Source organism: Taurulus bubalis (genome assembly GCF_910589615.1).
Source record: "Taurulus bubalis genome assembly, chromosome: 14".
Lineage (NCBI taxonomy): Eukaryota > Metazoa > Chordata > Actinopteri > Perciformes > Cottidae > Taurulus > Taurulus bubalis.
In genome coordinates this window covers 15,413,121-15,427,955 of record NC_136602.1, presented here as the reverse complement: position 1 = coordinate 15,427,955, position 14,835 = coordinate 15,413,121, and the positions used below count along the sequence as shown (strand labels likewise).

The following is a 14,835-nucleotide window of genomic DNA, read 5'->3' as shown; positions in this document are numbered from 1 at the left end:
AATTAGAGGTTCAGGCAATACATGTATGTGTGGGACCCTTGCTGTTGCGTTGAATAGGCTCCTATCAGGTTTTCCTTGAACATAGACTAGTGCTCAATTAATATATATATTGTATTCTTCTGTTTTTGACCAATATGTTGGCCCTTAGTATGAGTTTTTGTGTTTCCACTTTTAGCCGCTGTTGAAGTGGATAAAGCAATCTGGAGTCTGCTCTGATAGTCAAACCACACCATAAGACCTATTGTCATGGCGCTTGTTATGGTCAATGTGTTTCTCCCCATGAGAAGTCTTCATGCGGCTTATTTGTTCTTTTCATGTTTGAATCATGTCTGCATATCTGCCACAAATAGTCTGTGTACCTCGTAGTTTATCATTTTCTATCATTGCACTGGCAGAACATAATATTCTCCAATCAGTGGGTTGCAGATGAGGTTACAAACTCCCTTTAAGAAAAAAGGGCTAACTTATATAGTACCTCAGTAGGAATGACAAAATGAAACTTAAGACAAACATTCAACTTGTGATCATACAGGCATACCGTATGTAGAACAAAAGTGATATTCTAATTAATTAAAAAAACATGACTTGTATACACTTCTAAGCAAAACAATCCATACAAATTCCCACTTTTATTGTTAGTCTAAAATAACACGTTACCGTGAAGACACTGCCATCTGGAGGGCTATTTGATCAATTGAAGAAGAAAAAAATAATGAAAGCAAGATGAATATCATTAAAAGAAAGGGCACAATAATAACAGCAGAAACTGAAGACACAGTATAATTAATTCTACAGCTACGTGTGTTTAAATCATAATGAACCCAGCCCAAAAGATGTATATAAATGCTAATCAAAATAGACTTAAATTCATCACAACCGTGTTAACTCATAACATTACTGAATAAGAGTGTATTAGTAGGTGATATATATGTAATCACCGTAGAGCTGTTTTCTTACACTTAGTGTACTTAGACCTGTGATTAGGAGGAACAAATAACAAGAAAGGTAATTTAACCAACTTCATAATATGCATATTTAATGGTAGAATACGATGATATATAAACAATTTTAAAAGAAACATTTATTTAATTCCAAACAATACTCTCCAGTTCAAACACAATGACCAAATTATACCAACCAAATACTTTCAATAAAACAAGTTTGTATTACCATTATGTGCTTTTGCTGAATGATGATCATTGCTTAAAACCTCTGTAATAAAATGTTGCTATGTTGTAGGTAAAGCTTTATTCTCCCAACACCAGGTTGGGTAAATGTTTTGCAGAACTCTGCAATGGCAAAGAACAGCAAGTATTAAGACTAAAGCAAAGGCTGCGAAGTCTGAGCAACAATCCTATTTCAAATGCAATCTTTGCCATTAAAAATGATGGAAAAGTGTTGATAGAAAAGTAACTTGTAGAAATGACCAGTTTCAGTACAAAAGCTTGTAAAATGTAGTTGTGGTGCAAATCAATGCAGTGTCTCTCTTAAAATTGGTGGGAAACATTTGCAATGGTGAGGACAGTATGTGCAGACGTGACTTGGGCCAGCTCACCAAAACAGCCATTTCATTTTTATAGCAGCTACATTTCCAGTTCAGCATCTAATATTAATTGAATTAAAAGTATTAACATAACACATAAATACCACTGAAAAATTTAGCATATGACGGGGGAAAAGTTTCCCAAACACAAAAATGTTTAAAAGATGGCAGTAGAAAAATAAAAATGTCATATCCACTGTGATAACAACATAAACAACATGAAATGAAAATTGTGATTTTGCTCAAGTCTTTGAAAAGTGATTATATGTATTTAAAAACCAAGAGATAATCCAGATATGATAATCAGAATAAGGTTTAGATGCAGTGAGGTATTAGCTCCACATTCCTCTTGTCCAACAATTTTTGATTCTGCCACAGTTCTACTGAAAGAACTTGAGGCCTACAACAAGGAAGAACTTCTCCAGGAAGATCTCAGAGTCAAGGACGGCGATGTGGGCGGCCCGACCAATAAGGGAGTTGGCTGTGTTGGGCAGGGCATGAATGACATCATATCGCACGAGGTTACAGTCTTTGTTCTGAAGTACTGGCAGCAGCAGGTTCTCAATCATCTCAGCATACATAGAACCTGGTATGGACAAGAAAAATAGGTTGAACAGGGCAAGCTTTTGTCATAGTTCTTCAGCTAATTTGAGACCACAACGTGTGGAATTGTATGATGGTATACGATTTAGTTTAGACAAAATTAGTCAATCCAAACCCACCTGTTTGTTTGTCCTTTAATGCAGTTTTGCACATTTCTATTCGAGCAGAATGATAGGGCACATAACGGTCCTGCAGTGACCCGACCAGTATCACGTTCTTGAAAAACTGTAGACCTTCAAAAAGGAGATGAACAATAGTAGCGTTATTTCTACTATCTCATATTCCACATATACAGCCTGAAATGTATTTTGTTTAAAAATAAATGCAAAGCTAACCAGATTTCTTGCTGAGCTTGTAGAGGAAAGTTTGGCGAGGATCAGAGTTATCTCGGCAAGTCAGCTGAAGGAGTGACCCTGACTTTTTCCACTTCTGCATGAACCAAAGGCCTAGGAACCAACAATTAACAGTCATTTAACAGGCTTCACCACAATGGCAGAGTAGAGAGAGAGAATACCCATGGCAACTAACGGTTTGCTGTTAATCTGTGTGCCATCTTCTACAAGCAGCTAAATGTTTTGAAATTTACCGGTGTTGACCAGAGCAGAGCTGTTGTACAATGTGCCCAGGTGAGGCCCAGAGAGGGAGAGGAAGGTGTGCAGCCTGCTCAGGTAACATTTAAACCTGGGCCGAGTTAGCACTGAGCGAACGATGAGGTTCCCCAAGGAATGACCCACAAAGCTGCAAAGGGACCAGAAAGACACCAAACAACATTTATAGGCACATAACACATTTAAATAACAGAATTTCCCAACCAGAGTGATACAGTTGGCTTAAAAAAAAAAAACTTGAAACTGATTGCAAAGGTAACAAGCATTTTCTTTAAACAAACTTTTTACATATTTATTTTTGATTCTGTTGAGAACACAAAGAGCTGATCATGAAGTGTCCTTATTGTTTTAGATAGATAGATAGATAGATAGATAGATACATACACACACACTCCCACACAGCAAGTAGAATCGAGCATTTCACCTTATCTTTGACACTGTGAGGTTGTATATCTGAATGTACTGGACTATTTCATCCAGCAGTCGGTCGGTCATTGACTCAAAGTCAGCAAAAGTGTCATTCTGTGGATGAAATGAGCATTAAAAAAGACAAAGTGTTCCAGCTCAACCATGCTGATAACAGTTAACAGTAGTGTGTGTGTTCGCTTCTCCACTCACCTGGTTTCTCTCTGACATTAGGAAGTCTATACGAGAACCAGGCAGTCCAAGCTCCAGGTAAGTCTTCACCAGTCTCAGATCGGCACTGTTACCTGCAGCAGAAAAGGGATCAGAAAAAAACAAAAAAGACCAAAGGAAGGAATTCCCTCTAAAAAGATAAGGTTTCCTACCGTCTAGGCCGTGGACGCAGACTATGAGATGGATGCCTTCTTCACAAGTCTCGTCTTCCTCCAAGCTGAAGTAGGGCACAGTGGATGCCAGCTCAGATACTTCACTATACAAGAAGCCAGGCAGCTTTAGGTGTTTCATTTCTTCCTTTGCCTTAATGAACCTGCATAAATATAATAAAATAGTTGATGAATATTCATCTATAATGTACCAGACAGGACAAATATCTGCATAAAGTATAACATTAACTGAGATATGAGAAAGATTGTGCGAGCTGACTCACGCTTTCATCTGTGGTTTGGGTACACATTCATACCACCGCAGGCTCGAGGAAAAGGAGGTGCAGGGACAGGGAGGTCTGCTCAAGCTGTACCCAACACTGCTGGAGGCGAGGTTGGAACAGATGGGAGCGTTTGATAAGTCCTTTGTTTCGTGGGGGTAGCCGATGCCGAGCTGTTCAAACAGAAGACTCGTCTCCGAAGCGGCTGCCTCTCCAACCCCACTTTGCTCCTCATCAGCAACACCGTTGACAAAAGCATAGCCATCACCTTCCTCATAGAAACCGTTCTGGATCATCTCGCTTTCGGGCTCGTCCTCGTCGTCTTCCTCCTCCTCAACCTGTGGTCCTTCCTGGATTCCCAGTGTAATAGCAGATGTTTCCACAGGGCTGATCTCAGACACATCGGTGCTAGAGCATGAGCCAAAGTAGTTCTCTACCATCCCACGTTTGACCAGGTCAGTGCTACTGGTGGCAGAGTTACTGGAAGGGCAGGCAGTATGAGGGCCACTACGGGATTCTATAACAGCCCCAGAACCAGCTGCTTCCTCTAGTCCAAGATCAGAAATACCTATTAATTTGGTGTCCGTTTCCAAGTCAAAGAAAGGTTTTATAAGATGGGAATCACCTTCAGTAGCGTTATGGGTGCAGCCGACGTCGATGGCAGGTCTGTTAGCGAGATCCCCAGAGAACACTACACTCTGCTCCTGCACCAAAACACTGGACTTCCTGCCTCGGACTTCAGCTCCGCTGGAGCCTTTTGAGGAACCGTCACCCTCCTCATCTGAGGGCAAGGAGTTGATGGAAGTGAGAGAGGACTGAACTCCACTGACAGCACTGGTATTTTCTGGGTAAAGAGTTTCTGCTGCCCCACTGGGCTTTTGCACGGAGCTTTGCTGAACTGGCCACGGTGCAGGACTCAGGAGGGGCCTCTCAGGCTGGGGGGCAGCTATGCCCGTTTCAGTGATGCCTAGTCCCGCACAAGTCTGAAGTCCTGGAACCAGCTGAGTGGCGAAGGAGCTAGGCTCACTTTCAATGCCTGAGTCAGAGAGTCTAGATGAGGCACTGGGGGCTCCTCCATCTGGCAGCCTGATACAATCACTCTTCACCTGTACTGAGACCAGACAGGACTGGCTTCGCTGTGCTGCCTCTGTACCAGGCCTTTCACAAACAGAGTCCACTACAGACTGCTTTGATTCACAGATGTCCGTTTGGGTGATCTCAGGAATATTATCACTTACAATTCCATCAGTCCGACATGTTAGCAGAACCGTTACTTTGTCCCCTTGGTCCTTTTTTCTTGGTTTCACCTCAATTTGCTTCAGCCCAGCTGGCCACTGTGGCAGCTTTTGGCCATCATGGTCAATTTGCTCATCTTTGCGAAGCGGTTGGTTGCCTGTAGCGATAACCCCAGTGCCTGCCTGAGGGTTATTCTGTGAGTCAGTGTTTGCAAGCTTTTTGAAGGAACCTTTTGGACTAGCAGCAGTACTAATGTTGTCATCCGCAACAGAATCAGCAGCACCGCTTCCACAGTGTGCTGAAGTGGCACCAGAGTCAAAAACTGAATTTGCATAGGTCCTTAGATAACTACTGGAGTCCCTCTGTAATGTATCTCGATCCTCTTCTTGGTTTAGGGGAGCTTCCCCTTCCTTGTGCTTTGGGTCACTATAAGGAGCTTTGAGGTTCTTATAGCCCACCAACACCACAGAGTCCTTAGAGCCCTGTCTAATCAGCTTCTTTGAGTTCTCAGTCTTTGAATTTTTCTTCAGTTTGACTGACTTGCCTTTGGACTTGGGTGGTGGCTCATAGCTGTCTGGCCATGGGTTATCCATAGGGGCACACTGAGACTCAGGTATGGGGCTGGCTGCTGCACTGCACTCCTTGGAGTTGGGCTTGTCTGTTTTGCTGGATACCGAGCCAGTCCTTGTGTTGCCGAGCCAGGGCCCATCACGATCTTCAGATTCAAACAATGTTGAACATGAAAAAGGCAACAAGCAAAAACAGATTTGTTTTAAAACAAATAGTCAATACCTACCGGCATATAGTTAAGTGGAAATGCTGCATTACTGACCTTCAGTGATAGAATCCAGGTATCTATCCTCAAAGATAATTGGCAGGGAGCTGACATCACCATCTAGGTCTGCACATTCCACTGGAAGTGGAGGCAAAGACAAGAAGTAGCTGGAGCTTTTGATGGCATTAGTCATCTGCTGGTGACTGTGAGCACTGGTGGAGGAGGGGAGGGAGGGAAGGAGAGAGTAAGACCAAATAAAGACATCGATACTTGCGTTATCAAGCCTGTGCCAGCACCGGTATTTTAGACCAGCGCCTGGTCTAAAATACTATATTTTTTAACCTAAACAAACATGCCAATGCAACTTACTGTAGTTCCTGATACGCTAGTGCAGATTGTCTTGGATGTTCGAGACAAAAGAAAGCCTCAGCAAACCGCCTTACCTGTAACGAAACCACATAACAGAGTATACGATCAAAAGAGTATTCTTAGAAAAAATTGAAAGGTAACTTGTTCAATATTTCAACTTGCAGAGGATTTAAGAAGTTGGGACTCACTCTCAGTGTATGGTGCTCCATAGCTAGTAGGGCAGCAACATGCTCCTGCAGGGAAACTACCTCTAGGAATTGTCCCCAGAGAGCCATGAGCAGAGAGCAAAGCTGTGCCAGGTTCATATTTACCAGTTCTGCCAGCTCGTCAGGGGACTCGGCTTTCTGCTAAAAGTATGAAAACACAAGTCAACCACCAGAGGGCTCATGTGAGCATTATTCCCTAAAGAACAATGGCATGCAGTTCTGTGTAACAGGACGTTGCACAATGAGAAGGATTTTCCTAAAAAACTATGTCTAAACACAAACAAAAATAATCCCTCTCATTCATGACCCACTAGAAAAGTGTTCCTGTCCGAGTCCGCCTGTATTTTCTTTCCTTTTCCTACGTTTCTGGGCGTCAACCTCTATAAAACATAGCGACCACGTGTCGGACTGTAACCTTTGTTGAGCCGGGGAGGAGCTAATTTTAATGTTGTGTTTCCAAACCTTAAACGACAAATCCCACTCATTGTGCCCTTAATCATTTCCCCCTGAAGTTCATTGTTACTCGGTCACAAGGACCTCTCTCGAAGTTTTTTTCTAAACAATTAATAGTTAGTTAAGCAATAATAATTAAGCCATTGTGTTTTCCATACCTTTTATGCACTGCTGACAAACAAATGAAGGGTGTACAATCATAAAAAAACAGCTTGTTAAAATAAAATGAAGCAGTATATGAAGTCTCCAAAATAAACAAAGTTAATCGATTTCCATTCCTGTCTGTCATAACCATTGTTATTGAATATCTAATATGAAATACTATGTTTAGAAAGAAAGTGCTATATACTGAAACACACAAGAGGAACTTGACTTGCATAATGTGCCACCATCATATACAGAAATTCCTATCAATCCACAGCTCTGCATAACATTCTCCATCACTAATTGTAAGTGGTCTAACCCTTCAGGACTCCAGGATCCAACCACTAAAGAGTGGTTCTCTCACCTACACAATTATAAAACATTCCAGAAACTAGTTTAAAAAAAAAAAAGGTAATTCTGCCAACTGAGCAGAAACACCTGAAAGCTTGCCTGTCTGCTTACAAATTAACAAACTCACAGAGGATTTAGTGACATCTCTTCCCCATAATTTGCTGAGACACCTCGAGTCACCTTGCAACTATAAAGGATTCTCACCACTGACTCCAGTTCAGCTTTTATTTGCAATTCTGTATTACTTGGTAATATATTTCCGCTTTAATAACCATATACAGAAAAAAAAAAAATCATTGCAAAAGTAAACCATATTCCCTCAGCCTGTTTATGCAGCAACAAGCCCAGTTTGAATGCTTTCACCTTAACCTACAAAAAGATATTGTCCAAAATCAAACAAAGAGCATCAAATAGCATTGATATGCCCACGCACACTCTAACCAATTTTTTGATCCTTCGATGTCGGTTCTTCCTATCATTGTGAAGCAGAATTCACCAAGCGTTGGATTGTTCACCCGCTACGTACATAAAATGCAACATTATTGTGCACTTCCAACAAATCAGGACTTCACTCATGCCCTCCAATCATAGGAGACACATTAATCCAATGAAACGTTTTTTACTTGGCCAACAACTTCTATACGGCCCTTTGCCATGTCCTGCCCTATAAACTAAGCACCAGGCTAGTTGCTTTCTGTGAATGTTTTTTCCTCATTGCCTACTGAGGAAATATGAAAAAAGTCTTACCTTGACATGTTCACATAACTCAGCTAGACGGGCCTCTAAGTCGAGTTGTTCTGAGAAGGCAGAGGAACAGCATTACTAAAGATTCACTTTTATAATGCATTTATTTAATTATACAGAATTAAAAGGGCCTGTAATACAGGCAGAATAAGGAAGCGGTGTTAGACAACACAGATGTCAGAAAGTACATTTTATATGACTTGAGCAGAAAGTCACCTACAGATTCTAGAGAACAACTGCGTTATGAGACTCTTTGACCAATGCCTAGTTATAAAGAGTGTATATGTATGTATGTATGTATGTATGTATGTATGTATGTATGTATGTTTATGGCATGACAGCAGTTTATGTCCCATTTTCCAGAGGCATTATATTTAAAGAGGACATGGTGTTTTCTACAAAGAGGAAACTAGAGTGAAGAGGAATAAAAGAGAGAAAGGCAGGCTGATTTGAGGGTCAGGACATACCTATGTAGACGTGCCTTTGACTTCGGGGATAGGGTCTTCTGAGTACTCGCTCATATAGGACTTGCATGCTGGGTTTGGCTAGTAAGATTGCACATATAGGCATATTTAACCTTTTATCATTTGGTATGGGTTAATATCTGTCCAATTGTGTGGGTTAGGTTTAGTGAGCCACAGTTACAACGATGACTTGTTTTTAGGAGCTGTTACAATTTGGCTTCAGTCTACTGGTTAACAGACGTATCTGATGAGTGCAAGAATCATTTTGTTAGTATGATGAACTGAGATTACTTAACAGTTAGATTCCTGAATTAACTTAGCGGGTTGCTGGTTGTGTTGTCTGTTTAAAAGGGTAGAATATGTCAATGTTTAGGGATCAGGTGAAATGATATGAGAACTCAACAAACAAACATTGACGCTGAAAAGACAAAACAATGAAAAATGCAACCAAAGCAAAAAACGATTCATAAGATATTGGACTGTATGGCCGTAAGAATACTTGCTTATTCTCAGCGCTCGAGTTGAAAATGACAACAATAAAGACATATTTGAATAAGTCTGGGATTTAGGATTTCATACAACCTGTAATCGCCACAATGTGACATGATTTGCAGTGAAGCCATAGTGGTGCATACCTAGCTCCATACGATGGGAGGAGGGCAGGTCCTTGGTAATAGAGGTGAAGTAGTCAAAGAGGCCCTGGTAGGCCAGTAGGAGATTGGAGCAGAGGTTATGGTGCAGACTGAAGGCATGCTGCAGACAGGGGTCAGACACCAGGAATGTCCTGCCCTGAGGGATCATGAAGGACACAGAAAAGATGGTATAGATTACATTACATTTAGCTGACGCTTCTATCCAAAGCGACTTACAACAAGTGCAATTCCACCTTGATATTAAATAATAATAAATAAATAAATAAAAACAATATTAAATTACTGCTGTTCTGAACAGCCAAAGCAGTTGTAAACAGTCGGGTTCATAGCCTCTGCCAGGGATCAAACCGGCTACCTTGTGGTTTCAGAAAGACCACCAGAATGACCACCATGAGCTACAGCCGCCCCGTTGTGAAATTAAAATGTTTTGCCAATTTTAATTTCTGATTATTTAAATAATGTGTTCTGCATTACATCTACACAGCCCATGGTCACAAACAGAATCTATTGAACAAACAGTAAATCAGATAAATATATGAACGTTAAAAACATGATTCTTGATGATGAAGTCAACGTTATTTTTAGTGGTATACCCATATATCATTATAAATAAATGGTGTAAAACTGTATTATAGTAATCATCACAGCCATTCAAAAATCCCAACAGATTATCCTGCCAGGTACTTCCATACATTTACGGTACTTTGTGTGCGATATCCAGGTGTCAACGCTTTATTGTGCTTTCTGCACAGATACCTGCCATGAAATGAATACTGGTCGATGTGTTGTTGTTCCCAAGCTGCTCATTAATGATGCATCAAGGAATGATGAGGGTTATTGCCTCTGTTCTGTCTGAATGACTCTGGTACATCCACAATAGCACATCTCAGGGGCAGCTTTAGCTGGCCACCATTCTGTCAGGAGAGGCCAATTACTCCTGGACAAATGTGACAATGGTCTGATAGATGCCCTATCGGTCAACAGTCTGACACGTCTTCCTGTGCTTCAAATGCAATGAATGCAACACTCTATTCTACTTGCTGTGGACTACCAAGTCCACAGCACTGCCCATGTGATAATCAAAGCCTGTATTACTGGCAGGCAGCCTTGCCTAAGCAATACATGCATGGTTGTTTTTAGTCTTTCAGCTTTATGTCTTCCTCATAAAAGGAGGTATTATTAGGTTTATGACATTTACTTATTCTCCAATTCTTAATTTAGCCCTTTGTAATACAGCAAACTTGTAAAATGATACAACAGTGGCATCTTTCAGACTGTTATGACAACTTAGGAGTTGAGAAGCATCTACAAATAAAACAACTATTTCCAAAGACATTGTCCATCGTGCAATAAAGGAGGTCCACTTACATCTGGTGATACTTGCTTGACATAACTGCCACCGAATACCACATTTTCCAGAGGTGGGATGACCGAGTCTTTGCTCTGCGGTGGAGCGTTGCGGTTAAGCCACGTGGTTTTCACTGGTCGAGGCAAACTAGGTAAACACACAGTGTGAAATCAAACTCTGCTAAGCACTACAAGAATTGAATGAGCACGTCTAATTAAGTTTATTCTACTTATATCATACATGGCATGTACATACAAGTTAATAAATAAAATGGTTGCGTGTTGGAATTTACCGCAAACAACAACAGTAGATAAAATGATGGAGATCATGAAAGAACGCTTTGAATGTATAACTGTATTCATTGAGTGTCCAACATGCTTTCTTGTGTTAGTTAGCAGTCTGACCTGATGAGGGGCTGATGTAGAGCCACTAAGGAGGCATGGATGGCTACAGACATGACAGACAGGTGGAAGTAGTCAAACATGACATTGATGTGTTGGTGGATGCCTCGCTGAAGGTTAAAGTGCAAACGAAGAGTACGGCCACTGATATTCTGTAGAGTACTTGGATCATCTGGCCTGTGGAAATTAAATAAGGAAGATACAGTGGTCCACATTAGTGCCTTATTTTGTATAAGAGATGCCAATATCAACTTCACAAACACTGAAAGAAGAACATGCAGTTAAAATGTTTCAACACCTACGTGTAATCACCATCTGTGAAATATAAATCCAAGAAGAGCTGGAAATCAATGTCATTGAGGGACTCTTCCACCTGAGAATATATAAAACAAACAAACAAACAGTGGTGACAGTTTAATTAAGAGCAAGTGTGTTAAAGTATAGGATGTGCCTAGTACATCAGTAAGACCTATACAACAACATTCAAGGTGCGTCTTTTTCATTTGATGGCATCAGCTCTAATAAAACGGATATATTTCTAAGGCTTCGGTGACCGTAATCTGTGACACAGCAAATGTCAAAAACACTCCAATGTGCTGTGTTAGAACATTTGAACCTCAGCACAAGTAAACTGTGGAGCAGCACACAAAAAACAGAAGTCATTTTGCATAAGATATTCAGCCTCACAGCAATTTGGCTGATAAAAAAACAAAAACATTTTGAATCCATTTTCGTGACATTTTGCAGGTGTATCATGCTTCTAATGTACTGTTTTTGGTTGAAGACAGCACCGGTCCTTCCAAATTGTGTTCATACGTTTGTTACAAAAAAAGAAAAGTAGAGATTGTCCCAATATTCCTGCCACAGAAAGTTCCACACCAACTCCTTTCTCTATTTATTTACATACATTGCAGAAAACATGTGATGCATGCTATATTGAACTGTCAAACAAATTCATGTAAATTAGATCTATTTTTAGTCAGCGGAGAGAATTGGGATCGTATAGAAAAACATAACATTTGGGCACAATAATACATTTTTTAGCACGCATTTTAAAAGCGTCAACATTTTATAACCTTGTATATTCAATCCCATGTCAGTTTTTAGGTTTCTTTTTTTAACATCTGCCTCTCAGGACTACAGATGAAAAATAGCCTCTTGACCAACTCTTGCACATTTACTGAAATGTTTTTATTAATGTGCACTGTCCCCTTATCACAAATAATAAATCCCCTACTAAAAGTATCACCTTCAAAAAAATAAAGAAAATATATTTTAAACACTTTTATATCACATGTTGTGCACCGATTTAAAAATATATGAAGACAAATGTACCTTCTTCTCATCCAGCAGCATCATCACTTTGAAGAGGAGAACATCATTGACCACAACCTCTTCATTCTTGTACAGAATTTGAAAAGTTTTGCTGCAGATGACATCATCTTGGAGTGAAGCAGGAAATGCCAGATCAGAGCCTAGACAAACACCACCAGAATTAACTGTGTGTTTATGAAAAATAACAATTGAATTATTATGGCAAACCTGTCTGCTTAAGATTTTTTTTCTGTATAAACTTTAGAAACACTTGACTAGGCACCAAACCATTAGTATGTCAGGTGTTGTTTCACATTGCTGACAGTTCAAAAATGGAGAGAAATCTAGATGGATTTTGCTGATCCAAAAAAAGATTATCAATTAGCAAACCTACAGATAATAATATTCATAGAGACTGTGCCAAGAATGATCTGACTATCAGGTCTGCATTGAAGATGAAAGTGTGGCGCAGTGCTGTTTCCCCATCTACTCTATTGAGCAAGGTTTTAAAGTATTACAAATTCAATTAAAAATATTTAAGTGTTGGAATACCCTTGATACCCTTGATGATCCCATATATTTATGAAACAAAGAATTGAGTGCTTTGTGCAAAATTAGCAGGTCCGTTCTCTAAGCAAGAGAGCCTTAGAGAAAATAATGAGAACAAGGATTGGCCTGTGAGATAAGCCAGTGCCCTACCAGCTCCCTGTTAACAAAACAATAAGTAAACAAAATCTGCAATAACAATTTTCGTCTAAACGGTACTAATATCAGATAGCTGAAAGTGATGTATGCAAGTCCACCTAAAGAATAAATATGACTTAATTAGTGTCACCTGCCTGCATAGGGACACAAACAGTCCTCTGATAAGAACAGTAGAAGTGCGTTACTTTATGCATCGTGCAAGTTACAAAAGTATTGCAACTACTCTTATGGTTTTAACTGAAGAATTGAAAGGAAAGGGGCTGGGCAAAAGGTACATGAATGCTGTCAAAATACAGAAAAGGTCTCTTTCCATCATCAAAACTGTATTTACCTCCCGGGTGAAGCAGACTGGTCTCAACCTTGTGTGGAACCCGGGGTGGCACCTTAAGACCGGCACGAATCTGGTAGAACCTGAAAATGCAGACAAATTGTGTTTTAGCTTGGTCCAGAAAAACATTAGAGGCTCGGTGAAGGAGGAACAAACGGCACAGGTCGGCCACAAGGACTTGTAAAATGACACTACAACTTTCATGAATAAACAATGAGCACTTTCTGTTGTGGTTACTCATGTAGTAAACCTGAGCTCTCAAAGCACTGACGAGCCAGGAGCCGGAGTTTTATCTCAGCAAAGTAAAACTATCATTTCACTGCTGCTGTAAAAAGGAATTTAGACTACAATTACTTGAAGCTCTGTCAATAGAGGCTTCCTAAGACATAATGTACTTTTTCAGGTTTCAATTAAACACAAATAGCTTTACAATTGTACTATCCCTGCAGCACTACGGTAATCAAGATATATTAAAAATTTAGTGGCAAGTGAATCAGATAGGGCTGCCTCCTCTTCGTCGATTAGTTAAGACTAATCGGCCGTTTTGGTCTTCATCGACTGAGAAGCCTTTTATAAATTAGTCATTTTTTTAAAGCTTTTTTTCATGCTGAATGACTTATTTCAAACAAATATAAACATGTCTCTGCTGAACACAGGGTTTAACGTGGCACTTTTGAGTGATTAATTGTACAGAAACCTGGTTTAACAGACCTGTTGATTAAATCAACAAATCAAGTCCTCTTTGGTTGAGGACAGCCCGAGACTCAGAAAAGAAAAGCTACTCTTCGCCTGTGTGGTATACTTCACTGTCTGCAACTATAGCAACTTTTCTTAAAATCATCTAGGTTCTTTAGTGGGCAATGGGCAACTTAAATACATATACAAAAAATGGTACAATCTAGCAATGTTTAGCATATTATATGCGGTTTGTACAAAGAGCTTTTTCTTTAAAGGTCTGAGATCCTGGTCCCCTTCTACCACTAGCAGCAACCTAAAAGCAAATTAGACCAGTCTGTAATGTATGTTAGAAAAAAAACATTGAATGAATTGCCACCTGCTGGCAAAAAAGAGCAGAGACAATACTCACCCTCTTTGGAACAGGTCCACATTGTAGAACTTGTGGAGCTCCACGGAGAACTCCACTGTGGCCTGGACTTCAGTCATCTTGGTCTCTACAGGCAGGGGTGCCTTACATCATCTGGGATATACCTGTAGGCCTACAGATTAAATAAATCAAATTGATCATTTCAGCTCCAGGATTCTTTTTTTATAAAGAATTTGGTTTTAGTAAAACTGTACAGTATTTCCACAAGAGACATAGTGGTGTAAATGCAAGACAGGACTGAAATGATCCACCAAGTTACACAAAGCCGAGGCCAAGCACTATTATCTTCAACAAAAATCTGAAGATAGCAATTAAAAGAAAACATCAGCAGTAGTCATACAGTCAGAAGATCAAGTTTAAGAAAATGCAAGACTTGGATAAACTGTTATGGGAAATTATTACTCAGTCAGGATGGAATG

General features: G+C 40.0%; 1 protein-coding gene across 1 annotated transcript; it reads right to left on the bottom strand.

The window, feature by feature from the left end:
* Nucleotides 1–727: 727 nt before the first annotated feature.
* fam135a (family with sequence similarity 135 member A) lies at nucleotides 728–14,475 on the bottom strand (the record flags this gene model as incomplete). Its single annotated transcript, XM_079230049.1, has 20 exons — nucleotides 728–2,129; nucleotides 2,266–2,379; nucleotides 2,482–2,592; nucleotides 2,733–2,884; nucleotides 3,179–3,276; nucleotides 3,373–3,464; nucleotides 3,543–3,703; nucleotides 3,824–5,771; nucleotides 5,889–6,043; nucleotides 6,201–6,274; nucleotides 6,389–6,547; nucleotides 8,102–8,151; nucleotides 8,566–8,643; nucleotides 9,198–9,351; nucleotides 10,584–10,710; nucleotides 10,968–11,141; nucleotides 11,267–11,337; nucleotides 12,300–12,439; nucleotides 13,315–13,394; nucleotides 14,399–14,475. The coding sequence occupies 20 exons, from the start codon at nucleotides 14,473–14,475 to the stop codon at nucleotides 1,924–1,926; spliced, it is 4,221 nt and encodes a 1,406-aa protein (XP_079086175.1). The 3' UTR covers nucleotides 728–1,923.
* Nucleotides 14,476–14,835: the final 360 nt, after the last annotated feature.